Source organism: Monodon monoceros, unplaced genomic scaffold, assembly GCF_005190385.1.
Source record: "Monodon monoceros isolate NGI ecotype Baffin Bay Population unplaced genomic scaffold, NGI_Narwhal_1 Super_Scaffold_7, whole genome shotgun sequence".
NCBI classification, from domain to species: domain Eukaryota; kingdom Metazoa; phylum Chordata; class Mammalia; order Artiodactyla; family Monodontidae; genus Monodon; species Monodon monoceros.
Genome location: NW_021703784.1, coordinates 42381060 through 42408673, shown reverse-complemented (window position 1 = coordinate 42408673; position 27614 = coordinate 42381060). Strand labels below are relative to the sequence as shown.

The window sequence follows — 27614 nt, the reverse complement described above, 5'->3', positions numbered from 1 at the left end:
AAATTATAAATTAGCACATCCTTTAGTATAATATGAGCCTGAGTTCAAATCTCAGCTCATCCACTTAATAGCTTCATGTTCCTAGGCGTATTATTTAGCCTTGTAAATTCTTAGTTTGTTTGTAAAATTCATTTCACTTTATAACATGTTTAAATAGAGCCAGTCCTATCTTGTTATTCAAATTTTTCTAGATTTTCTTGTTACTCATTTTTAATTGTTTTCTTATGCAGTTTGTTTGTGTAAAACTTCAAGTGCTGTCAAAACTTGAGTTGAGATCAAGGTATCTATTATCTTGTGTTTAGAGGTTAAATTTATTTTAATAAAAGTTGCAAATCAGTGGCTTAATCTTAAAAAAAAAATAGTCCTTCCAGTGGTTGACATATTTGGCTATTTATTGACCTCTTTCACCTTATAAATTTATTTTCCCCTTCTGAATATTTATAGTAGTTTGTTTTTTAAGAACTAAGGGAAATTGTGCCAAGGAGACAAAAAGGGAAGACAGATGGATTTGTTTTCAGATATTCATGTGAGCCAGTAAACGTGGTTGAAAAAGTCAAAAAAAAATATATTATTTTTCTTCAAATAATATTTGAAGTTTTCTTCAAATAATATTATTTTTGATCTTGAGTTCTGATTTTAATTGAAATTATATTAAGGCTGTAAATTATTTTGGGAAGAATTAAGAGTTTTAAATATTTTGCCTTTATATCTAGAAAAACTGCATGTCCCTTTCAACTTTTCTATTCTTTAAAAAAAATCTTTAATTTTCTTTACATCACTTGATTCTCAGTTCTCACTGAAGTTATATCATTTCTTTTTCCTCTGTGACTTCCTCTTAATATGGAAAAATAGTGAACACCAAATGGATGCTTTTGATAGGCTTAGGAAATTTCTTGTTAGAAGTTTACATCACACAGGCCAAGACCTCAAATAAATAAATAATAAATACAATTAAGAACTTCTTTTTAAAGGATGATTTGAAAAATATTGCCTCTGTTTCTGCTCTGTGGAAGAAACAAGAATAGGAATATTTATTTATGTAAATTGATTCCCCGGCCTAAAAAAAAAGAAAAAGATAGATTCTCATTTCTATTGAGTTTGCATCTTAACCTTGGTTGTCTTTTCCACTATGTTCTCTGCAAACTCTGGAAGTCTGTATGGTTGAGTACTATATCTCAACCAGCAAGGACACGATATTCCAAACCACCACTGAACAGTCAACCATGCTAGCAGTAACAAAAGGTTTTCACTATTATTGTGAAATTTTAATGTCAGAGGAATACATCACAAATAAGAAGGGGCTGGGCAAAGAAAGGATGACAAATCATTTGACTATTCCTGAAGGACAGTCTAACTCTTAAAATGTATTTTGTTATTTGCTCCAATCAGAGGCATAACTTTCTGCTAGATATTGTCATTGAAAATATTGGGATATGCAAAGATTTCTATGTGGACCTTCTTGGCTTTCCCTTCCTTCTAACTATGTGGGTAGCCACATCCCAAGACATTTTAGTAGTTTCTCAATACAGTGTCAACAAAAAATAAGATTGCCTTCTATTTTTAAGCTCTTCATCACTCTACAACAGACCATTTTACCTTTTCACTTTATTATCTATCCAAAGTACATTTCTTGGTGTTCCCTAGCATTCCATGTCCACAATTTGTCACCTCCAAATTTTCTCAAAATCTCATTTCATGGAAGAGTTTAGTTTTTCTATTCTATTTATATTTATGAAATCCCATCCTTCTCCTCTGTTAAAGTTCAAAAATCATAATAAGAGCAATAGCATTTTTACTAGACTCTATTCGCAAAGTTCTCTTACTTGATTGCCTTTGAATCCGTGGAAGATAAGTATATTCCTTTGGGATTAACATACTTAATGTCTCAGGTGTGTTCATTTGGATGACCCTAAAGAACACTGTCTGTGTGATTATAATCCATTAAGTTACAATTTTGCTTTAAAAATTACAATTTGTTTAGAATACAGGAACTATATTCATTTAGCTTCCTTTATAAAGTGCTTAGCAATCGCATCAAACAAATGAGTACTTAAAAAATGTTCCTCATGATAATGATAATGGCACAGAATCCTTGTCTTTTTGGCTTTGGAATTATTTAGTCCATTACCACCAGATTAGCTTGGCAAAATGACCTATTCTTTCTTGACCACCCAGTACATTATTGTCATATTTTTGACATTGCTTAAGAAATTATGTTACCAAGAAAATTCCTCACTATTCTTTTTTTTTTTTTTTTTTTGGCTGCGCGGCATTTGGGATCATAGTTGCCTGACCAGGGATTGAACCTGTGCCCCCTGCAGTGGAAGCCCAGGGAAGTCCATCACTATTCTTATTTTCCTTAATATTATATAGTAAATCAAGCAGAAAATAGTAGGTAACAGAGAATCCAAACTTAGGAACAAACAGTTCATAATAAAAACGTAACAATCCATGCAAAAAAACCACTTTGCTATAATAATTCTACTTCCAGGCCCAGAAATTATATAATTTGCTTATTTTCAAAAATAAGAAGTAAAACTTTTTATTGGATAAAAATCCCCAAATTCTGTATTTTCCCTATCTCTGGTGTTGTAAGATAACTGAACTAGAATAAAGCTTAATGAGTAGTGGATTCCAATCACTTACTAACCAATCTCTATATTTTCTGTGGCATTATAAGTGAACTATCATCTACTAAAAAATGACAGCATAGATTTCATGTTCAGAAACCAAGAAACCAAGGGGAAAACAATTTATCCTCTCTCCTGAGAAAAGACGGGCATTTATATGGTAATACAAATTTCTCATTTCCCTGATAGAAAAATTTCCTTGAATTCTGAGACTATGAAATATGCAATTTAACCACGGCTCATATTTATTGAATGATTTATTATATTATGATAGCAAATGAGTTATGTTAAATTCCATTATATTAGCTAATTAATGGTCCTCAGTGATTTCCACATAGACTTACACGGCGCTAGAGTTATAGTGTTTCATTATACAAATAATACATACTTTAGGACATAATATGTTAATCCTCACCCTGCCCTAGGTAAACAGGTATCTATTTACCTAGATAGATACACAAGTAATTGCATATGTATTTGTTACTCAACACCCTCCGCTAATAAAAGGACAGATCAATATAAATTCAATCCCTATCAGAGTTCTGGGGCAATTTAGAAACAGGAAGAATTTAGAAATAGGACCATTTGCTATGTGCTTCTCTTTGTATACTAACTCTCTCTACTTACTGGTCTCCACTTTACTCAGTAATTCACAGCAACTTCTACCATCCTCAAACCTCTTCTCTGCATTTTCCCAAAAAGGTGGTTTTTATCAAGTTAGCAGTGATGCCCTCTCACAGTTATTGTTCAGTCCTACTTCTTTGGTCACCATAGATCATTCCCTCCACAGAACTTTCTATCTCCTCAGCTTCCTTGATGCTACGACAATCCTTTAATTTGGTGTCTTTGTTTCTAACCTGGTCTTTCTCTTTTCCAATCTGTATAAAAAACCAGCAGGGGGACCCATATAAAGTACAAATTTGATTTCAGTTCCTGTTTTAAACCCTTCAGTTTTTCACCAACATCTTTAGGAAAAAAGACCAAGTTTCTTAGTAATTCCTACAAGCTCCTCCATAACATGACCTCTGGATACGGTCCCAGCCTGCCTTCCAAGAGCACGACATTTTCCTGACTTTCCATGATACTTCACCCCTCTGTGCTATTATTCAAGCTATTTTTCTCCCTGGAAAAATCTCCCACTCTAGACAAGTCCTATTTTTCCATTACACTCACTTTGGCCCAGAATGCCTCCCAAATCTCCCTCCCAATGCATCTGCATCCTCCATTTTGGTGAACACAGCATGACATTATGTATCTGAACCCTGCCCCACTTACTGGTGATTTTTCACAAAGCAGAGGATACACCTTCTTGCTTGCCTACCTGCCTTCTCCCCTTCCTTTCTTCCTTCCTTCCTTCCTTCCTTCCTTCCTTCCTTCCTTCCTTCCTTCCTTCCTTCCTCTCTCCCTCCCTTCCTCTCTTCACTTAACAAATATTTACATTTATTAGGAACAACCATTTTAATGGACCCTTGAGTACAACGGTGAGCAAAAAGAGATACAGGCCTCTATCATGATAATGCTTCTAGTATATCGAAGAAAACTTGTTACACCAATGATCACACTTTGAATATATAGTTACCAATGGAGATAAGTGCTCTCAAAACCAGAAATACAGTGATGGCAGCATATAAGAAACAACACCCAAAACTGAGGTGTCTAGAAGGCTTCTCAGATGAAGTGATTCCTGGGCTATGATTTAAAGATGCTAGGTACCTAAGTGGGTAGGGGTGGGAAGAAGTGGTGGAGAGTATTACGGGTATATGGATCATGATATATATATGGTGGGAGGTAACAAGGGAAACAAAAGGAACAGAAAAGCCAAGGTGCTCTTGTGCAGAGAAGAAAAAACTGAATCAAGATAAGAGTAGGTCAGGGTCCAAGCAGGGATGCCTTTCTAGGCCACTGTAAGGATTTTTTGCTTTATCCAATGAGCAATGGAAAGCTATTAATGTGTTTGAGGCAAAAGCAGTGATTTAATTGGATTCATGCTTTGAAGTTTCTATGGTTACAGTGCAGAGAATAGATTGGAAGTGACAACTATAGTGAATTTAATCAGGAGTGGACCAATGCTGGTTAAATCCGACTCCCCACCTGCTCAATAGCTAATCTGAAGAAGTGGGCCATGCCAGGAAAAAACTCCCAATTATTCTGACTTCTCTCACTTTAAATTTTGGACCACATATCTCAGTAGGACTCTTGGCACAACTCAGAAAGGCCATCATGCTTCACTCATGAATTTACTATTTAAAATGATACATTACACTTTCTTCCTTCTCCTCAAAATTCAAAGTACTTCCCCCCTTCCTCATTCTCAGTGAAAACCTTACTATTTATTTCACTAAGAACACAGAAAGAGGGATTTCCCTGATGGCGCAGTGGTTAAGAATCCGCCTACCAAAACAGGGGACAGGGGTTCGATCCCTGGTCCAGGAAGATCCCACCTGCCGCGGAACAGCTAAGCCCGTGCGCCACAACTTCTGAGTCTGCGTGCCACAACTACTGAAGCCTGCGCACCTAGAGCCCGTGCTCTGCAACAAGAGAAGCCACTGCAATGAGAAGCCCGTGCACCACAATGAAGAGTAGCTCCTGCTCGCCTCAATAAGAGACAGTCCGCACACAGCAACTAAGACCCAATGCAGCCAAAACTAACTAACTAAATAAATTTATTTAAAAAAATACACAAAAAACAGAAGGAATCAGAAGAGAAATCCCATTCCTCTCACTCCAAGTCCACCAATCAATCAGTAGCCATGCTCCATAACCATCTTCTCTTGTCTTCCTATAAAGCATGAACTGCCCAGCTGCCTTACCTGAGGTCAACTCCTCCACTTGTACATTGTAATCTAGTCCTTCTGAAACCCATTAGGAGACCCTCATGGGCTTTGCTCCTATAATTATAACCTCTATCTCTCCAGCATTATCAATGTTTCCATCTCTACTTTAATCTTATTATTCATATTGTCCTTAGACATATATAAACATAATAGTTCACATTAAATATATAAGTGTATATATAAAAATATATAAAATACATATATATATTTATTTTATATGTACACTAAACTCATATGTGCCTTGTCCCTATATCCTCCGCCCCTTCAACTACTGCCCTATTTCTTTACTTCATTTTATATCCCAACTCCTTCGAATTTGTCCAGAGATATTTTGGCAAATATTTAATAGACAGGTCTTTAACAAATGTTTTTAATCCCTACCTTATGGTGTTTTTCAATTTCTATGGAATGAATACTCACATTGTGGATGATTTAAAGCTATCAAACTTGACTTCAGTGAACACAGAGTTGGAAAATAAGCACCCTATAACCCAGTGAGCTCATAGGAGCTGGCCCCAACACATTGGATTTGTCTATATTTACCATCTCCCGTTCTTCTCCTACTATTATCATCTCTTGAACCCACCTCAATCAGGCTTCTGTTCCCAGCACTCCACTAAAAACACGATTCCTAAGGTCATTAATTCAGCCTTCATTTTACTCCGATTTTCAGCAGCCTTTGTTTCAGCTGGTCCATTCCTCACTTTTGAAACACTGTCCTGTGGTGCCAGGACTCAGACTTGCCTGGTTCTCCTTTTACCTCAGTGGCCACTCCTTCTTAGTCACCTTTGCTGAGCTCTATGTGTTGAAATGCCTCAGGACTCAGTCCTCCGTTAGATTTCTTCTCTATCTATACACATTTCTTAAACTAGTTACTCTTTTTTTTAAATTAATTTATTTATTTTATTTATTATTTTTGTTTATTTATTTATTATTTTGGCTGTGTTGGGTTTTCGTTGCTGTGCGCGGGCTTTCTCTAGTTGCCGTGAGCAGGGGCTACTCTTCGTTGTGGTGCACGGGCTTCTCACTCCGGTGGCTTCTCTTGTTGCAGGGCACAGGCTCTAGAGTGCGCAGGCCTCAGCAGATGTGGCGCATGGGCTCAGTAGTTGTGGCTCGCGGGCTCTAGAGCGCAGGCTCAGTAGTTGTGGCACACGGGCTTAGTTGCTCCGCGGCAAGTGGGATCTTCCCAGACCAGGGCTTGAACCCGTGTCCCCTGCATTGGCAGGTGGATTCTTAACCACTGTGCCACCAGGGAAGCCCAAACTAGTTACTCTTGATGGAAGAATACCACCTCTTAGGGGGACTTTTGAGAGCTTGTGGAGGCAATTTGGTCTCACAATGATGATGAGAAGTTACTGATGGTTAGAGAGTAGGGGTCAGAGACAGCAGACATCCTGCAATTTGTGGAGAATACTGTGCAACAAGAAATTGTCTCACTCCCCGTACGCTTTTTAAATGACTTTCTGGACATTCATGTACATGAAAAACTCATTTATAATTATAAAAAATGCGAAGTTTTTGCATGATTTAAATATGCACTGGAATTTCTGGGATTGCATCTACCCTGTAAACTAAATATTATTGTACTCTATTGTGTCTAGAACTTAACCAAAAGATGTTCACCATTTTGGAAAAGCACATCATAAAAGAACTGAGGCTCACAGTATTTGACTTGCATTGGGAGCCTGCATTTAGAACTGTTTTATTCATGATGATTCTGTGTGTGGGTACAAGTCACCCATTTCTTATGACTTCTAGTGTAGTCATGCTTAAGAATTTAAATATTGAATGTAAATCATTTACAATAAATTATTTACATAGCTCCTTTATACTAAGATATATTGATTTTTTATAAATCATTTGTGTATATAATACCTGTAAATTGAATTTTAAGAATGTAAAGTGGGCATATCAAATGTTATAAAACAAGGAGTTGGAAAAACACCTAAATCCTGTCCAGCTTCAAGGATTTAAATCCATGAAGATACTAATGATTCCCAAGTTTAGATCTCTAGTTTAGACCTCTCAAATTTAAAATGTACAAAACTGAAATTTGAATGTCTACTCTTGTCCCCTCGGTATGCCACAGTGTTCTATATCTCAATAAGCAGCAACACTGTCCACTTACTTACTGAAACTAAAAACCTTGGAGTTATCTTTGATTCCTAACTTTTTTACACTCCACCTGCAATGCGTCCACAGAACCTGTCAGATACACCTTCAAAATACATCCACTTTTCAAGACCTAGTCTCTATCACCCTATGCGTAACCAGCATTTCCTCTTGTCTAGACATCAGCAAGAGCTTCTCAACTTATCTCCTGATTTCCACTCTTGACTCACCCAACATATTCTCTACATAGCCGCCAGAATTACCATTTTAAAATATGAGTCATCCCCTAATCAAAATCCTCCAATGGTTCTCCATAACATTTATAATAAAATTGAAGTCTGCAAATGCCTATCATATCTGGTCCACGGGTATTTCTCAGACTTTATTCCCTATAACATTTCCACTTACTCAGTTCCAGCAACACTGCACTTCTTACTGGTCCTTGAACGTAAACATTTGATGGCTTCAGGACTTTTACACTTTCTCTTACCTTTCCCATATACCACTCCTCTCAGTGATTCAATGCTTTGTTCAGAGAGGATTTGCTGACCTTCTAAGTCTGGGTCCAGCCAAAACCAGGAAGGGCTCTATATGATTTAATTGAAAGGAATTTGATATAAGGAACTCAGGTGAGGTAAGAATTGGGAAGCTATATTAAAGATAGGGGAGAAATCCAAAGAGTAGCAGGAAGATACTACCATCCATACAAGCTAGTGGGATATAGGGTGTAGGTGAGGCTACCAGAAGCCATAAACCAGGCCCATATGGCAGAAGATAGAACCACCACTGAGGCGAGGTATCTCAAAATGATGATACACCTCCCCCTTCACCAAAAAAGTTTGACCTGTTTGGGGTTTTTTTGATCTGTTTTCTACAGTGCTCAGAAGTATCCCCTTTTCCTCCTTCTCCCTAAACTCAGTATTATTTTTGAAACAACAAAGCAAACAAACAAAACATACACACACACACACACACACACACACAAAACCCTTGGGTTGGCAAACACTAGGTAGTATATATTAGAACAAAGTGGCTAATCATTCAAATGTAGACTTCAAAATCATGCCTTTTATCTCAATCAGATTAAAATCCAAGTCCTCCTGTAACCCACAGAGTCTGATCCCCAACTCCCCTCTCTGATCTCATTTTCCACTACTATCCCCCTTCACTGACTGTATTCCAGCCCCACTGGGATTCTTGCAGTTCCCTGACTATCCAAAGTTACCGCCACCTCAGGGACTTTGCACTTACTGTTTCCTTTGCCTAAGCACACTTCTTTCTGAAATCCACCTGATTTATTCCCTCATCTACTTACATGTCTGTTCAGGAAGTCCATAACTAAATACCTTATCTAAATAGCACTACCACCCTTCATCATTCTTACTCCCTTACCTTCCTTTAGTTTTCTTCATAGCACTCATCACTATCTAACACACTATGTATTGATTTGCATTTTTGTTTCTTGGGGGTCTCTACTGGTTAGAACACAGCATTGGTCAGCGCCGTACCTCCAGAGACTAGTGCAATGTCTGGCATAGAGTAAGTGCTTAATAAACATTTGACTATTACCCCAAATTACACATAGTTTAAATGTTATCTTCCACAAATATGACCATTATAATTTGCTAGTCATAGAAACAACAACAAGAAGAAGTGTATTTCAGGTCACTACTGGTCTCTTCTTTTGGCTGCTCCATTTGCTTCTTGGGTACTCTACAGCTCGGTGTAGCTGGTTAGTCTTACATTAGACCCATGAGGTGGTATTAAACCTGTTCTTTAGACGTGCCCAGGCAGAACATATTTCAGGGAAGAAATAGTCACTGTAAAATATCTCTCAGTCAGTTTAGAGAAGTAAGCCTTTGATACTCAACTTCTTAAGCATCTCTTTGGTGTTTTCTATACTTACTACTCTTAATACTGAGTAATACTTAATAAGCAATTCTTTTAGAATAAAAACCCAATAACCCTTGATTTCAGCAATGATATCCCCAATTTTCCTTTCATAATTATAAGTCCATTTTTTTAAGACAGCTAAAACGTCTTTTGAATTAAAGTGCCAGATAGTGGCAGAACTATTTAGTGGTTCTCTGCATGAACGCCTGACATTTTTTTCCAAATCAACAAATATTTAAAGTCAACAACCAAGAAAGTCTATTAATTGAAAAGCATCTAACTGGAACTGAACTCTCTGAAGAGAATGATCTTGTTTCTCCCTCAATGGCACTGTATATTAAAAAAGAGGATAAAATTAAAACTATTAAGTGTTCCTAATAGAGAAGGTTGAAATAAATGATGAGATAATGAGATAATCATTTATTTTAATGAGCCACTGACAATAGAAAATAACTTTATGAAGAAACTCAGTAACAATAGCTAGTAATAAGCCATGATGGGGCTCTGGGTCCCCATCGCTGCACAGCAGCCAGGCGATGCCAGGGATTTGGATGTCTGTGTCTTTGGGGGACCATTACTTCGCCTGCCACATGTTTTATCTTCTTCAGTGTACTTGAAAATTGCCAGTAATTGGAAGATTACTAAGAAGATGTCCATGTCGCTCAAATTTCACACAAGCGTGTAGGTGAAGCCAGTGACTAACATTTATAAGTGCATGTGTGGCTGAGAACGCTAGCGGTCTGCATTGGGAGGATTATAGATCTTGTGTATGTGTATGCTTCTTTGTGTGAGTTTGTCTATATATCTATGCTTTTACCATTTTACCTAGTGTTCTGTTGGTCCGGTTTTTTTTTCTTTTTTTTTAGTACAGTTTTTAGTGCTTGTTATCACTGGTGGATTTGTTCTTTGGTTTGGTTGGTCTCTTCTTTCTTACTTAACATTTTATTAATTTCTAAATTTTATTTTTAATAATTTTTAATTTTAATAACTTTTAATTTTATTATATTTTATTTTCTTTTTCTTTCTTTCTTATTTTCTCCATTTTCTTCTGAGCCAGGTGGCTGACAGGGTCTTGGTGCCCTGGCTGGGTGTCAGGCCTGTGCCTCTGAGGTGGGACAGCTGAGTTCAGGACATTGGTCCACCAGGGACCTCCTGGCTCCATGTAATATCAAATGTCAAAAGATCTCCCAGAGATCTCCATCTCAACGCTAAGACCCAGCTCCACTCAATGACCAGCAAGCTACACTGCTGGACTCCCTATGCCAAACAATTAGCAAGACAGGAACACAACCTCACCTATTAGCAGAGAGGCTGCCTAAAATCATAATAAGGTCACAGACACCCCTTAAGCAAAATGAGAAGACAGAGACACACAGCAGATGAAGGAGCAAGGCAAAAAAGCACCAGGCCAAACAAATGAAGAGGAAATAGGCAGTCTACCTGAGAAAGAATTTAGAGTAATGATAGTAAAGATGATCCAAAATCTTGGAAATAGAATAGAGAAAATACAAGAAACATTTAACAAGGACCTAGAAGAATTAAGAGCAAACAAGCAATAATGAACAACACAATAAATGAAATTAAAAATTCTCTAGAAGGAATCAATAGCAGAATAACTGAGGCAGAAGAATGGATAAGGGACCTGGAAGATAAAATAGTGGAAACAACTACCACAGAGCAGAATAAAGAAAAAAGAATGAAAAGAATTGACAATAGTCTAAGAGACATTTGGGAAAACATTAAACGCAACAACGTTCAAATTATAGGGGTCCCAGAAGAAGAGAAAAAGAAACAGACTCAGAAAATATTTGAAGAGATTATAGTTGAAAAGTTCCCTAATATGGGAAATGAAATAGTCAATCAAGTCCAGGAAGCGCAGAGAGTCCCATACAGGATAAATCCAAGGAGAAACAAGCCATGACACATATTAATCAAACTATCAAAAATTAAATACAAAGAAAAAACATTAAAAGCAGCAAGGGAAAAACAACAAATAACATACAAGGGAATCCCCATAAGGCTAACAGCTGATCTTTCAGCAGAAATTCTGCAACCCAGAAGGGAGTGGCATGACATATTTAAAGTGATGAAAGGGAAAAACCTACAACCAAGATTCCTCTACCCAGCAAGAATCTCATTCAGATTTGACACAGAAATTAAAACCTTTACAGACAAGCAAAAGCTAAGAGAATTCAGCACCAACAAACCAGCTTTACAACAAATGCTAAAGGAACTTTTCTAGATGGGAAACACAAGAGAAGGAAAAGGCCTACAATAACAAACCCAAAACAATAAGAAAATGGTAATAGGAACATACATATCAATAACTGCCTTAAATGTAAATGGATTAAATGTTCCAACCAAAATGAATACACTGGCTGAATGGATACAAAAACAAGACCTGTATATATGCTGTCTACAAGACACCCACTTCAGGCCTAGGGACACATAGAGACTGAATGTGAGGGGATGGAAAAAGATATTCCATGCATATGGAAATCAAAAGAAAGCTGGTGTAGCAATTCTCATATCAGACAAAATAGACTTTAAAATAAAGACTATTAGAAGAGACAAAGGAGGACACTACATAATGATCAAGGGCTCAAATCAAGAAGAAGATATAACAATTGTAAATATTTATGCTCCCAACATAGGAGCACCTCAATACATAAGGAAAATGCTAACAGCCATAAAAGGGGAAATCGACAGTAACAAAATCGTAGTAGGGGACTTTAACATCCCACTTTCACCAATGGACAGATCATCCAAAATGAAAATAAATAAGGAAACACAAGCTTTAAATGATACATTAAACAAGATGGACTTAATTGATATTTATAGGACATTCCATCCAAAAACAACAAAATACACTTTCTTCTCAAGTGCTCATGGAACATTCTCAAGGATAGACCATATCTGGGGTCACAAATCAAGCCTTGGTAAATTTAAGAAAATTGAAATCATATCAAGTGTCTTTTCCAACCACTACGCTATGAGACTAGATATCAATTACAAGAAAAAATCTGTAAAAAATTCAAACACATGGAAGCTAAACAATACACTACTAAATAACTAAGAGATCACTGAAGAAATCAAAGAGGAAATCAAAAAATACCTAGAAACAAATGACAATGAAAACATGACAAACCAAACCTATGGGATGCAGCAAAAGCATTTCTAAGAGGGAAATTTATAGCAATACAATCCCACCTCAAGAAACAAGAAACATCTCAAAGAAACAACCATACCTTACACCTAAAGCAATTAGAGAAAGAAGAACAAAAAAACCCCAAAATTAGCAGAAGGAAAGAAATCATAAAGATCAGATCAGAAATAAATGAAAAAGAAATGAAAGAAACAATAGCAAAGATCAATAAAACTAAAACCTGGTTCTTTGAGAAGATAAACAAAATTGATAAACCATTAGCCAGACTCATCAAGAAGAAAAGGGAGAAGACTCAAATCAATAGAATTAGTAATGAAAAAGGACAAGTAACAATTGTCACCGCAGAAATACAAAGGATCATGAGAGATTACTACAGGCAACACTATGCCAGTAAAATGGACAACCTGGAAGAAATGGACACATTCTTAAAAAAGCACAACCTTCCAAGACTGAACCAGGAAGAAATAGGAAATATAAACAGACCAATCACAGCACTGAAATTGAAACTGTGATTAAAAATCTTCCAACAAACTAAAGTGCAGGACCAGAAGGCCTCACAGGTGAATTCTATCAAACATTTAGAGAAGAGCTAACACCTATCCTTCTCAAACTCTTCCAAAATATAGCAGAGGGAGGAACACTCCCAAACTCATTCTACGAGGCTACCATCACCCGATACCAAAACCAGACAAAGATGTCACAGAAAAAGAAAACTACAGGCCAATATCACTGATGAACATAGATGCAAAAATCCTCAACAAAATACCAGCAGACAGAACCCAACAGCACATTAAAAGGATCATACACCATGATCAAGTGGGGTTTATCCCAGGAATGCAAGGATTCCTCAATATATGCAAATCAATGAATGTAATACACCATATTAACAAATTGAAGGATAAAAATGATATGATCATCTGAATAGTTGTAAAAAAAGCTTTTGACAAAATTCAACACCGATTTATGATAAAAACCTGCCAGAAAGTAGGCACAGAGGTAACTTACTTCAACATAATAAAGGCCATATATGACAATCCCACAGCCAACATTGTTCTCAAAGGTGAAAAACTGAAACCATTTCCTCTAAGATCAGGAATAAGACAAGGTTGTTCACTCTCACCACTATTATTCAACATAGTTTTGGAAGTTTTAGCCACAGCAATCAGAGAAGAAAAAGAAATAAAAGGAATCCAAATTGGCAAAGAAGTAAAGCTGTCACTATTTGCAGATGACATGATACTATACATAGAGAATCCTGAAGATGCTACTAGAAAACTACGAGAGCTAATCAATGAATTTGGTAAAGAGGCAGGATACAAAATTAATGCACAGAAATTTCTTGCATTCCTATACACTAAGGATGAAAAATCTGAAAGAGAAATTAAGGAAACACTCCCACTTACCATTGCAACAAAAAGAATAAAATTCCTAGGAATAAACTTACCTAAGGAGACAAAAGACTTGTATGCAGAAAACTACAAGACACTGATGAAAGAAATTAAAGATGATACAAACAGATGGAGAGATATGCCATGTTCTTGGACTGGAAGAATCAATATTGTGAAAATGACTATACTACCCCTAGCAATCTACAGATTCAATGCAATCCCTATCAAGCTACCAATGGCATTTTTCACAGAACTAGAAAAAATTTCACAATTTGTTTGGAAAAACAAAAGACCCCGAATAGCCAAAGCCATCTCGAGAAAGAAAAATGGAGCTGGAGGAATCAGGCTGCCAGAGTTCAGACTATACTACAGAGCTACAGTAATCAAGCGAGTATAGTACTGGCACAAAAACAGAAATACAGATCAATGGAACAGGATAGAAAGCCCAGAAATAAACCCACGCACATATGGTCAACTAATCTATGACAAAGGAGGCAAGGATATACAATGGAGAAAAGACAGCCTCTTCAATAAGTGGTGCTGGGAAAACTGGAAAGCTACATGTAAAAGAATGAAATTAGAACACTCCCTAACACCATACACAAAAATAAGCTCAAAATGGATTAAAGACCTAAATGCAAGGTCAGACACTATAAAATTCTTACAGGTAAACATGGCAGAACACTCTATGACATACAACACTGCAAGATCCTTTTGACCCACCTCTTAGAGAAATGCAAATAAAAACAAAAATAAACAAATGGGACCTAATGAAACTTCAAAGCTTTTGCATGGCAAAGGAAACCATAAACCAGATGAAAATACAACCGTCAGAATTGGAGAAAATGTTTGCAAGTGAAGCAACTACCAAAGGATTAATCTCCAAAATTGACAAGCAGCTCATGCAGCTCAATATCAAGAAAACAAACAACCCAATCCAAAAAGGGGCAGAAGACCTAAATAGACATTTCTCAAAAGAAGATATACAGATTGCCAACAAACACATGAAAGGGTGCTCAACATCACTAATCATTAGAGAAACGCAAATCAAAACTACAATGAGATATCAGCTCACACCATTCAGAATGGCCATCATCAAAAAATCTACAAGCAATAAATGCTGGAGAGGCTGTGGAGAAAAGAGAACCCTCTTGCACTGTTGGTGGGAATGTAGATTGATACAGCCACTATGCAGAACAGTATGGAGGTTCCTGAGAAAACTAAAAATAGAACTACCATATGACCCAGCAGTCCCACTACTGGGCATGTACCCTGAGAAAACCATAATTCAAAAAGAGTCATGTACCACAATGGTCATTGCAGCTCTATTTACAATAGTCCAGACATCTGTCCATTGACAGATGAATAGATAAAGAAGATGTGGCATATATATACAATGGAATATTACTCAGCCATAAAAAGACACAAAATTGAGTTATTTGTAGTGAGGTGGATTGACCTAGTGTCTGTCATACAGAGTGAAGTAAGTCAGAAAGAGAAATACAATTACCATATGTTAACACATATATATGGAATGTAAAAAAAAATAAAAATGGTTATGAAGAACCTAGGGGCAGGACTGGAATAAAGACACAGACATAGAGAATGTACTTGAGGACATGGAGAGGGGGAAGTGTAAGCTGGGACGAAGTGAGAAAGAGGCATCGACATATATACACTACCAAATATAAAACTGATAGCTAGTGGGAAGCAGCCACATAGCACAGGGAGATCAGCTGAGTGCTTTGTGACCACCAAGGGGTGGGATACGGAGGGTGGGATGGAGATGACAGAGGGAGGAGATATGGAGATATATGCATATGTATGGCTGATTAACTTTGCTATAAAGCAGAATCTAACACACCATTGTAGAGCAATTATACTCCATTAAAGATGTTTAAAAAATAAAAATTTTAAAAAGCCCTGATGAACTTTCTGTTTACCCTGATGAATTAAATTATGACTTCATTATGCTTGTTACCCTTCAGATATAGAATTCTATCAATTACCATTCTTTATTGAAGTTAATTCTTACTATATTGGGATTCTTACCAGAGAATAATTTCAGCTCATTCTTTATTTGCCAAACAATGCAAAACAATTTTTATTATATCAACTAGTTCTGGGCTTATGAGAATTACTATTTCTAGTATTCTTCTAACAATGGACTACAATGATCTCTTTCGAAAGCTATCAAATGAATAATATGAATTTAAGTCTGATTTTTCATGATTCCAAATAGGTCATCACTGCTCAAAGATCTTTGGATTAGTTTCTTTGTTTGCCCATTAAATCCTATGTTGCATATTTTCCCCATTTTCTTCTCATCTCCATTTCCAAGCTGACTGCTCTTTTTAGAGACAAAGGATTTTATACACACTATTATTATGTAACTGTATAATATAAGCTCTTTCACTGTCCTTTCTAAAATATCTCTTCCCTGTTACATAACATCTTGTCCTTTCCTAATTTTTACAACAATTAGTGCCCCCCTTTCCAATACTAACTTCTTAAGCTGCATTTGCAAATACATTTCTTCTAGTCCTCAGTTTCCATCCTCACTCCTTTATTGACTCCTTCTCCTCTGCCTTCCAGTACCAATAAGTCTTCCCTTGATCCTAATCTAATCAACTAGCAAGTTATCAATACCGTTTACATTACGATGCTCCAAATCCTTCAAAGATTCCCTAACATCTCTAAGTTGTTCTAACACCTTGTCAAGGCATTCAGGATCTTTACCATGCTGACTGTAAATGGTTTTTCCATACTACTCCCCAGAACAATATCTTTGCTTCTGCTAGACTGACTGACTCACACTTCTCAAATAAGGTTTAATCATTACCTTCCTTGCTTTTTGACAGTGCTGTGGATTTCACTTAAATGACCTTCTTCTTTCTTCATTTGTCTGATTTTCAATGTTCAGCTCAAATTTTATCTTCTCTGTGAAGCTTCTCTTATTGCCCGAGATTACACTGAATCTGCCTTTTTCTGATTCTGTATAGTTTTCACAAACCAACTCCTAGTTTAGCATTCAATTCAAAATTATTTTTTATTTACATTTGCATCCTTTCCTTTGAATAGCCAAAATAAACAACCAGCCAACAAACTAACGTTTGCTGAGCACTCACTTGTCAGTCACTCTGTTGGGCAAAGGGAATATAAGAATGAATAATGTTTATTTACTCAGAACTCTTAATACAATGCACCTTTCAGATAATAAAAAAAATTTTATCAATAAAAGAGTAAAACATCACCAACAGACCTGCTATTATAAATGACCACTATTCAAAAGATGTTGTTGAGTTTCTATATATATAGATAATACCATGCAGACAATCATGTAAGAACTGGAAGATTTGTGTGATCTCAATCCCAGGTGTTGATTATTTTGAAAGTAAAACCAACGACTAATTTTAAAATGACGTTTGCTAAAAGACATTTCAGTGTTCCCACTACTTCCAGTACATCTGACAAGCAGGTAGAAATCTATGATTTACAATCACATGAACAACACACTATTAACAATTACTGATATCCAAGGTATTCCAATTCCAAAAATGCATCTTACAGAAGAAAAAAAAAACACATGAATGTTAAAACTGTACAAGCAAAGAAGGAAAACAAAACAACAGCTTGAGAACACATACACATTTCTATACGTGCTGGTCATTCCACTACTTAGACATCAACATTATTGTATGACCCATTATTTTCAAAGCGTATATTTTAAAACTTTATGTTCTACATACCTGTCCAGTCTCCTACTATTTTAAGGTGGACCCCAAATGTTGCTTTGGTTTCAGTAGGACACTAAAAAAATAAATAAATACTGGAGTCAATTCTGAATAATAATTATGTAGTACCAGAGTATGATTCAATTACTACTTTTATTCTCAGAGCAAATCTCCAAAATCAATAAGAAATAGAAAGGAATGGACTAAAAAAAATCTATACAGATCCTCATTAGTGGGAGAAAAAAAGCAGTGCCAACCAGTCAATAAGACATTATACGTTTCTCGAAAAGCCCATATTTATTATATAAAACAAAAAATACACATAGTCTAAAACGGCTAGTATATTACATCTAAGCATAAATCTTGCTTAAATATATTTTGAGTTAAAATATTTAAGAGGACACAGCTTTTAACCACGAAGGAAGAAATGGAGACTAATGATTTTGGTGTCTTTTTCTTTGCAGATATTCTGATACGATTCACATCCTAACAAATTCCGGGGAAATGAAAAAAATAATTATCAATGTGACCTGAATTTTCTGTGTCCAGTGAAGAAACTCCTACTGAAAGAGTTTCATTTCATTCCCTCCCATAATTCTCAGAAGAAATCTGGAGTAAAGTGGCAAGGGTACCTGAGGAGGAGAGTAAGCTGTGGTATTGGAGGTAAGAAAAAGTACCTGTGGTCCCATGTTTAGCAAATATAGGAAACAGCCACATAGTAAAAATGAGAGAATAATTTTTAGTTCACAATAAGAAAATGCAGTATCTCCCTTTATTTTACAGAATCCCAATCCCTTTCCACAATTCTAAAATTCAGAGATTTTCAAAAATGAGTTTTTTCATAACACATTTGGTGGCACTATCAGACCTGAATTGATGGGAAGGTAATGATGGGAGGTTAATGCTTCTGTATAAAAGTTCATACAGAACTATTTTCCTACAGAAATACCCATTTGTTTAAGAATGCTGCCTCATATCCTACTAGACATCTTAGGTGATATATTAATTATGCATACCTTTTACAACCCTCAAAATTCTGAATTCCGAAAATACATCTAGCATAAGCGTTATGGGTAAGGGATCACCTGCATGTGACTAGCCAGTGTTCATTGAATATCATGTACCAAGGGCAGGGCTAAGTGCTTCATTTCTGAAAGCTCACAATAACCCTGGTGACTTGTCTTTAAAAAGAGTGGATATATATATAACTGATTCACTTTGCTATACAGCAGAAACTAACATAACATTTTAAATCAACTATACTCCAATAAAAATTTTTAAAAAGGAAAAGAAAAATCAACTTGCCCAAGACAGAATTTGGGTCTGGGTTTGTCTGCCTACACAGTTCGTAACTATGGCAGGCCACTGTCTCCACTAAAGCAAAGATATGGAAAATGGCTAAGGATTGCATGAGAAGTCAAATGGAGTAGAGGGAAAAAAAGGATTTGTTGAAAATTAATGGAATCAATGTACAACAATATGAATTAAGGGGAAATATGGGCTGAAGTTAAAGCACAGATGAAAGAATATGCCAGTGGCTCTGAGGGCCTTGTGATAGAGAATGGGTTACATGAAGTAAGTTGAAGATCCTCAAGCTCACTATGTTGACTAATTAACGTAGGTCACATAGGGATGCTCTAAGGAAAAGAAATAAAGGAAGGTGAAGACACCATGGAGATATGTAAACAACTCATCAAAGAAGATAAGTAGCTTGGAGGTCAGTGAAAACACTAAATAAAAAGTTAGGTATTAATCATTTCTTCATGACAAATCATAAACAAACTAAAAAGCACATGTTCAGGGTTGAGATTTATTGTAACATGGAATTTCCAAACCACTATTTCACAATCAGTGTTTCTAATAGGATTATTACTACTAACTGTAGTTTAAAATATTGAAATAAATGAAAAGAATATAAAAATCATATTACTTAAATATTATTTATACTATTAAAATATTACTTCATTTATAATTCTCAATCTAACATTTAATTATTTAATTTACATTCTAGTTTTTAATAACTCCAAGAGCAATGTTTTGTCATTAGTAAATCTCCAAATAAGATGATGTGATCTGTAAAAACCCACCACCACTTTTACTTCGTACTATCAATACTTAACGCTGGCCAGAGCCTCTATGCTGTGAAAGTTGTAGCTGCCAGAAAGCAAGAATCCCAACAGAGTTCCAAGCTACCAATCTGATTGTTCCCATGTCTCTTGATGTTTCCCTTATTGTGAACTAAATCTTAGGTTATGAAAAGAAGATCTAAGCCAAGAAGGTAGAATAGGGAGCAACAAAGTTAGTCTTTGTATGCCTGAGTGCGCATCTGGCTTGAGTTAATCTTATAATGTACTCTAAAGGAATATGTACATTTTGCCAAATATTCATCTCTCTGTTCTATTCTTTCAGTGCAGACATTGTAAAAGATAATTACATATGATGTTTAACATTCCCTCAGGCCTTGTAGGAGCCTATAAACCTCCTTCTTCTAAGTGTTGGCCAAATGTATCAGGATAGCTTTTAAGGTTGATCTGGTTGTGAACAGGTAGAACACAATATTGTTCCTCTCAAACTCTTGGGAATGATGCCTTTATAAATTACTGATACTTCCTCAAACTAGCTAGGAATGAAGAAGACAGATTTTAACAGAGTCTTTGCCCAGTCATATCACCCCAGATTTGAAGGGGGCCTGAATAGAATAGCACACAGAATGACTTCACCATGTGTGGTTTGAAACAATGACTGAAAATCTTAGAATCACATTTTAGTACCTTTGCAAAAATAATGTTCAGATTCATTAATGTTGTCTAAAGCACAGTGAAGTGATTCCTTAATGTTGTTTCACTATCTTTTTAAAAGTGTTTAGAAAACTTCTCAAAGGGAAGAAATAATAAAGTATTCATATCTTTGGCTATCTTGTTTCTCTTAGAACATTAAAAATAAATATGCTAATGACAAATTTTTAGTTAAAATATGTTGTAGGACATGTAGTAAAGTTCACATTATTAAAATTAAAACAGATATTAGGGGACTTCACTGGTGGCACAGTGGTTAAGAATCCACCTGCAAATACACGGGACACGGGTTCGTGCCCTGGTCCGGGAAGATCCCACATGCCGCGGAGCAACTAAGCCTGTGCACCACAACTACTGAGCCTGTGCTCTAGAACCTGAGAGCCACAACTACTGAGCCCACATGCCACAACTACTGAAGCCCATGCGCCTAGAGCTCGTGCTCCGCAACAAGAGAAGTCACCGCAACGAGAAGCCCATGCACCACAATGAAGACTAGCCTCCACTCTCCGCAACTAGAGAAAGCCCACGTGCAGCAATGAAGACTCAACGCAGCCATAAATAAATAAATAAATAATAAAATTTAAAAGAACAGATATTAGTGTTTTTCCTTTATACACAAATACATTGATGAGACTATATGATACATTGTTAAGAATATTAATTTCTGGGAAGTAAAATTGAAGACAGAGAAAATAACTCATTTCATGCACATCTATTTTTAAAATTTATTATTAAGCTTTCTAATGTTTATAAATTTACATACTTTAAAAGTTTAATTTAAAATATAAACATTAAAACATTCCTGAGTCTTACTTTAGTCTCACTTAAGTTTCCTAGATGAAGAGAATGGAGTTTGGCTGATATTGACCTTAATATAAGTAGCAGAATACTCATCACCTAGTTTAAGGAGAAGAAAATAGAATGACAGAATTTGCAAGAGACCTGGAGGAATGTGTACTTTGATATCCTGGAGAAAAACAACCTTTTCTTTCAAATTTTTTGTTCAAAAAGGCATTGGGTTTTTAATGTGCTCAAATGACTAATGATTTTATAACAGTCCCACAAAAATATAAACAGATATTACATAATCATCTTACATTTGAGAACAAAATGTAAAAATGATGTCACTGCACAAGAATTTATTCAACACGGAAAATGAATTTAAAAGCCACAATGTGTTTATTTTAAATCAAGAGGTTTGCAACAATAAATAAAAATAATTCTAAAATGGATGTTACTATGTTAAATATTAAATTTTCAATGTAACAAATTTCTTAAACCAGAGACAATGATCACAGACTATGATGTTCTTTAATCATTATTGTCAAGTCTTTATTTTTAACCCTCTTTTCCAAAGTTCTAGTTTCACATTTTCTATGCCTGCTAGATAATTTCTACTTGAAATTCGCTCTAAATGTAATATATCTAAAATTGCTGTTCTCTTCTTTCCCAAATTATCTTCTCCTTCTAATTCCCCTAGGTCTGGACATGGAACCTACATCCCAGCAGAACAGAGGTTCAAATCTCAGAGTAATACCAGGTATTTCTCTTCATGCCAGCATTCAATCAATTTTCAAGTCCTTTCAAATAATATTACCGAAGAAAACGTCTGATCACAGCAATCTCCTATTGATTAACCTTTCGTATCCTCTTATGGGAAAACATGCACATTCTTTCTTTCCTATGGTCTCTGACCAACCACATTTGTTCCAAATTCTTTCCAATTTTATATCCCATTTTTCCTCTTTGATTCACTCTAATCCAGCTAAGCCAACATGGATCAACTAATATATTTTCTTGTCTCTTTGTTTTCTCACTTACTAGTATACTCATTTAGAATGACTTCATTCCCATTTCTCACATTGGACACTGGTAATTCTTTAAGGCCCATCTCAAATGCTACCACTTTCATGAAGAAATCTTGATTTCCCATGCTACAAAAATCCCTCTCTTCTCTGAAATTCCAAATTACTTGACTTTTATGCCCTTTATTACAGTTTACCTCTTTAATTTTGTGTAATTTTTCCAGTATTAATATACTATAGGTGTCTTGAGATCAAGAACTATTTCTAAATCATTATCATATATTCTATAGCATCTTACCCTTATTGGGTATGCATTCAAATATCATTTAATAAAATATTGGAGAATTAACCTGAGAATGAATAAGGACTTCAACAATGGGCAATTCTTCTACAATTTATTCAAACATTCAACAAACATGTATTGAGTATTAAAAAGTTTCACAGACTATATACTAGGAGCTCATGTAACTTCACAAATGAGGATTGTTCTAAAAGTAAGAGAGGAGATAATGAGCCAGAAGCACAAAATCCATCACAATTAGTGCAACATCGTGACTCTAAACGTTTTGACAAATATAACATTTCAATGTTTACTGGTTTACTTGAAGGAAAAAGTTAGTGTTTACTTGTATAGTTTCATGAAAAAAATGCTAAATATTAAACAGAAAGATCCTGGAAAAGTATGTAAGTGAGATTTTTGCTAACTTCAATGGAATTTATCTCAGCTCCCTCAAAAGAAAAAAAACAAAACACTGAAATAACAATTTATGAATATAAAAATACACATGACAATATCAAAGGTAACACAGGGAATGATAACAACAATAGAGAGGTGTCAACACATTTTGAAAGACGAAATGTGGGTGACATGGTGGTTTGGGAACTGACTGGAAAAAATTCCAAAGCTGAAATCGCACAACCCTCAGGAAGGGGATCACCTTGAGAAGCAAGCCCATCTTTCTCACACCTCATTGGGAAAACTTAGGTCTCAGAGACCTCACAGACAATAGAAGAAAGCTGAGGTTGGACTTATAATTTTAAAAAAGAGAAGAAATGTGTTCACGTCTGTATATGGGATAACTTGACCCCCAAATTACCTCACCCCAAGCACAAGCCAGGCAGCTACGCTCCCACAAACACAAGTAGGACAAGTAGAGGTGGGACAAAAATGGCTCAAGATACAGGAATAACCTGTACAGTGGAAAGTAGGGCTGAGATGTCATTCATTTGCTCAGGAAATATTTGATAAAAGTAGACTAAGTGCCATATCACATTTACATATCCCAAACTGAGCTCTACAAATTCTCATCAGAATGAGAGCTTTTGTAGATGAGAATTTGATAGGGAGGGCCCTCCCTATCTCAGATAATGCGGCTCCAGTTGCTCAGACCAAAAAACAAAACAAAAAAATAAATAAATAAAATAAAATAAAAACCTTAACTCTTGTATTTCCTTCCCATTCCATACCCAGTCTATCAAGAAATCCTGCTAACTCTTTCAAAGATATTAAGAACCTGATACCTCTCACCAGCTTCACTGTCACCATCCTGGTCCAAGCAGCATCATACCCCAGGTGGATGACCACAACGGCCTCCTAACTAGTCTCTCTGCTCTGCCCTTCATCTAACCCTAACATAGCATCCAGAGTGCTCCTGTTAAAAACTAAGCCAGGTCATGTCCTTCCTCTACCCAGAGCCATCCAATGGCTCCTTCCTCACTCAAAGTAAAAACTAAAGCCCTTGCATTGTCATATAAACCCTACATAATCTGACTCCTCATGACTTCTCTGACATTATTTCCTACCATCCTTCCTTTTCCTTAGTCTATTCCAGACACTCTGACCTCTAATCTCCCTTCTCCACTCACACCCCTCCCCACACACACACACACTCATGCAGATACAAGTCAACAGATATCAAGTATAGCTCAAGGTGAAAACTGCCTGTTTTTTTAACAGAAAAATGACATAATCTGATTTTCATTTCAAAATAATCACCTTGGCAGCTTGTTAAGATTAAATGGTAGCTGAACAGGGAGATCAGCTCGGTGCTTTGGGACCACCTAGAGGGGTGGGATAGGGAGGGTGGGAGGGAGGGAGACGCAAGAGGGAAGACATATGGGAACATATGTATATGTATAACTGATTCACTTTGTTATAAAGCAGAAACTAACACACCATTGTAAAGCAGTTATACTCCAATAAAAATGTAAAAAAAAAAAAAATGGTAGCTGAGTAAGGGCAGACAGATGCAGAGGAGTCAGGAGGCTATCCAATGGTAGTAGATTGGACCAGGGTGGCAACGGTGGAAATGGTGGACATATTTTGAAGGTAGAGCCAAGAAAATTTGTGGATGGATTTTTGCCTATATTTTTAAAAACTGATAAAAGTCAAGAATGATGTTCAGGTTTTCAGCCCGAGCAACATGGACAACTGAGTTGGCATTAACTGAAGTGGGAGAAGATGGTGGGTGGAATAGGTTGGAAGGCCAAAGGTTAGTTCAATTTTAGACATGTTAATTTAAGATGTCTATTAGACATCCAAGTGGAAGTTCCTGGTAGACGATTGGATACAGGATCCTGAATTTCAGAGATGGGGCCTGGAAATATAAATTTGGGAGATGATAGAATACGGATACATCAATAGGAAAGATCACCAGAGAAATGAATTTAGCTGGAGAGGAAACGTAGTTCAAGGAATGGACACTGGAGTGTTCTGATATTTAGAGGTCATGGGATGACAAGGAATAGCAAAAAAAGAAAGACCGAGTAAAAGTACCCAGAAACCTAGGAGACAAACCAGGTGAGTGGATGTCCTGGAAGCAAAATGAAAGCAGGGTGTCGATAAAGCAAGTGATCAGCTGTGCCAAATGGAGATGAGAGGTCAGTCCAACTGAGGACTGCGAAATGACCCTTGGACCTAGCAATAACATGGTCACTGTTGACCTCGGAAATGTTTAAGTAGAGTGGTATGGGCAAAGTTGGTGGATTTAACAGAGAAAAAGAGGAAAGGAAGAACTCAGAAATGGGGCAGTAGCAGAAAGGAGATGTTAAGTCGAGAAAGGAGCTTTTATTGATCATCTTCTCTTTGGTATCTAGGTAAAAGGAGGCATCCAAAAATACCAATTGAATAAACCAAGTTTAATATTAAACAACAGGTTTGCTCTGAATACATTGACCTATTTAAGTTCATATTTATCATGCAGGATCACATTAGGCACCGAAGGAATATTTTCTTTTCCCCTGGAAAAAAGTCAAACTAGAGCAGTTAGATAATGTCGAATTTTCAGAGAATTCAGATGCCCTGTTAAGTTTCCTGAACATTAGTGACCTTTTGGAGCGATTTCCACCACTGTGCCTGCTCTATGGTTAAGACACATTGTTGCCTTGCTAATGTATCATCCATCCCAGCTGAGTTTCTAAATTGTCCAAGCAAAAGATTTGTGAAACCCTAGAGAAAAGTAATTTTTAAGAGTTAAATAGATGAGATCAAGACCCAAGATCAAAACAACTGATGCAGACTTCCTGGTTATATTTAAACCCATGGAATTAAACAAATAATAACAAAAATAGTTTGCCAGTCTTGAGAAATCCATGGCCATTCTTGTCTGGTTTTCATTGAAAACTGGAAGGACTATTCCCAAAGTGACTGGTTGAGACATGAAAAACAAAAATCAGAAAAATGATGGCAAGTGCAGGCATGCTATGTAAAAGTACAGACAATAACAAACTAACAACTAGACTTTCCTGTGACTCATGGAAAAATATGTGAAATCAGGTTATCCAAGTTTAAAAATAATGAATCATACAACTTAAAATACAGATGTCAGGAAAGCACGTGTGTTTCTGAATAAAAATAATAATGAAAGGATACAGATATTTATGCAAACTTCAATCAATTACTGCTATACAAAAGCAGATTCTGCATTTTTTACTTGAGAATCCATGACAAGTATTAATAAACATAAATAATATCTACCTCAGTTAAATACAAAGAGATGTTACATTCTGTAGTAAGCAGTAGGTTTCATGCTTTCTTAAGTTTGGCTTTTTAAAATCATCTCTGATTTACATAGCAAATTAGATGAGAGCATACCTTTATACATTTGTTTTGGCAGAAAATCCAAAGTTTGGTAATTACAGAGCACAGCTAGAAAACACTTTAAGAGATCGACTACATAGTCAAAAAAAAAAAAAGAAAAGAAAAATCTACCCAGGTTTCAAGTCAATAAAGGTTTAAAGAAGGAAAAGAATCAGAAAACTTGAATTTTGGTTCCAACTTTGTCATCAATTGTGTTACTTTGGTTTTTTTGATCCTTTAAACAATTTATGTTTTAGATACCTCCTTCCCTCACAGCAAAGAAACAAGTAAATCTGCTGTTTGGACTACAAAGTTTTAAAGTTCAATAACTTTAGATAAACTATTAGAATTTATATGTGTCTCAAGTTTAAGTTTTAAAAATAGAATTATCTCACAAAAGCTATATTTTAATACACCCTTTATATATTTATAGGTATATAAATGTATATAAATATATAAATTTAAATACATCTATCTAAGTGTTGTGTGTAGTGGAAACAGTGGTGCCCTGTTCAGGTCTTCTTCCCTTCTCCCTTTTCCCAATTTTCAGTATTAAAACACTCATTTCCCCAATCTCCCAGCTGCTGAAAGTGCTGCCTGCTGAGAGCTACTTCTGAGACCCTCCCCAGGAATTGCCATCCACAGACAAACGCTTCCCCACCCATGTCTAAGCGTCAAACCCAATGACTGTAATTTGGGAGTACACAGATTTGTCCTCCTGACTTCAAGACAGGACAACTCTGAACTATCATTTTACCTGCAGATCTCCTGTGTGAGCTGCTGAGGCCTCCGTGGAGACTATATCACAGTTCAACTTCTGCCTTGCCTCCTTAGTCCCTCACTCTTTACCAGGTGTTGATCTGAGCACACTAACCAACAAACCTCTGGCACGCAAATCTCTACTCCCAGTCTGTTTCCCTGGAAACCCAACCTGAAACATCCTTCATCCCACGGGCTAGTAAACCACAAGAGGCAAATCATCAGTCCCCCAAATGACTGTTTCTAAACCAGTCTGCGGCCAGAGCTTAGTCAGTTATTGCAGGCTGGAGAAGGAAGCAAAAAAAAAAAAAAAAAAAATCAGTTTAATCCTGTTTTGATTGTCCACTCATTATTGGAAATAAAAATATCATATGACAATGCTTATATGTGGAATCTAAGAAAAAGGTACAAATGAACTTA

At 36.2% G+C, this 27614-nt stretch overlaps 1 protein-coding gene across 1 annotated transcript in view; it reads right to left on the bottom strand.

The window, feature by feature from the left end:
* The window catches only part of NOX4 (NADPH oxidase 4), a 145243-nt gene that overhangs the window by 49141 nt on the left and 68488 nt on the right, over positions 1–27614 (bottom strand). Inside the window, exon 12 of the mRNA XM_029209577.1 lies at positions 17773–17833. Coding sequence (XP_029065410.1) covers positions 17773–17833 — 61 coding nt within the window. The remainder of the gene's footprint in view (positions 1–17772; positions 17834–27614) is intronic.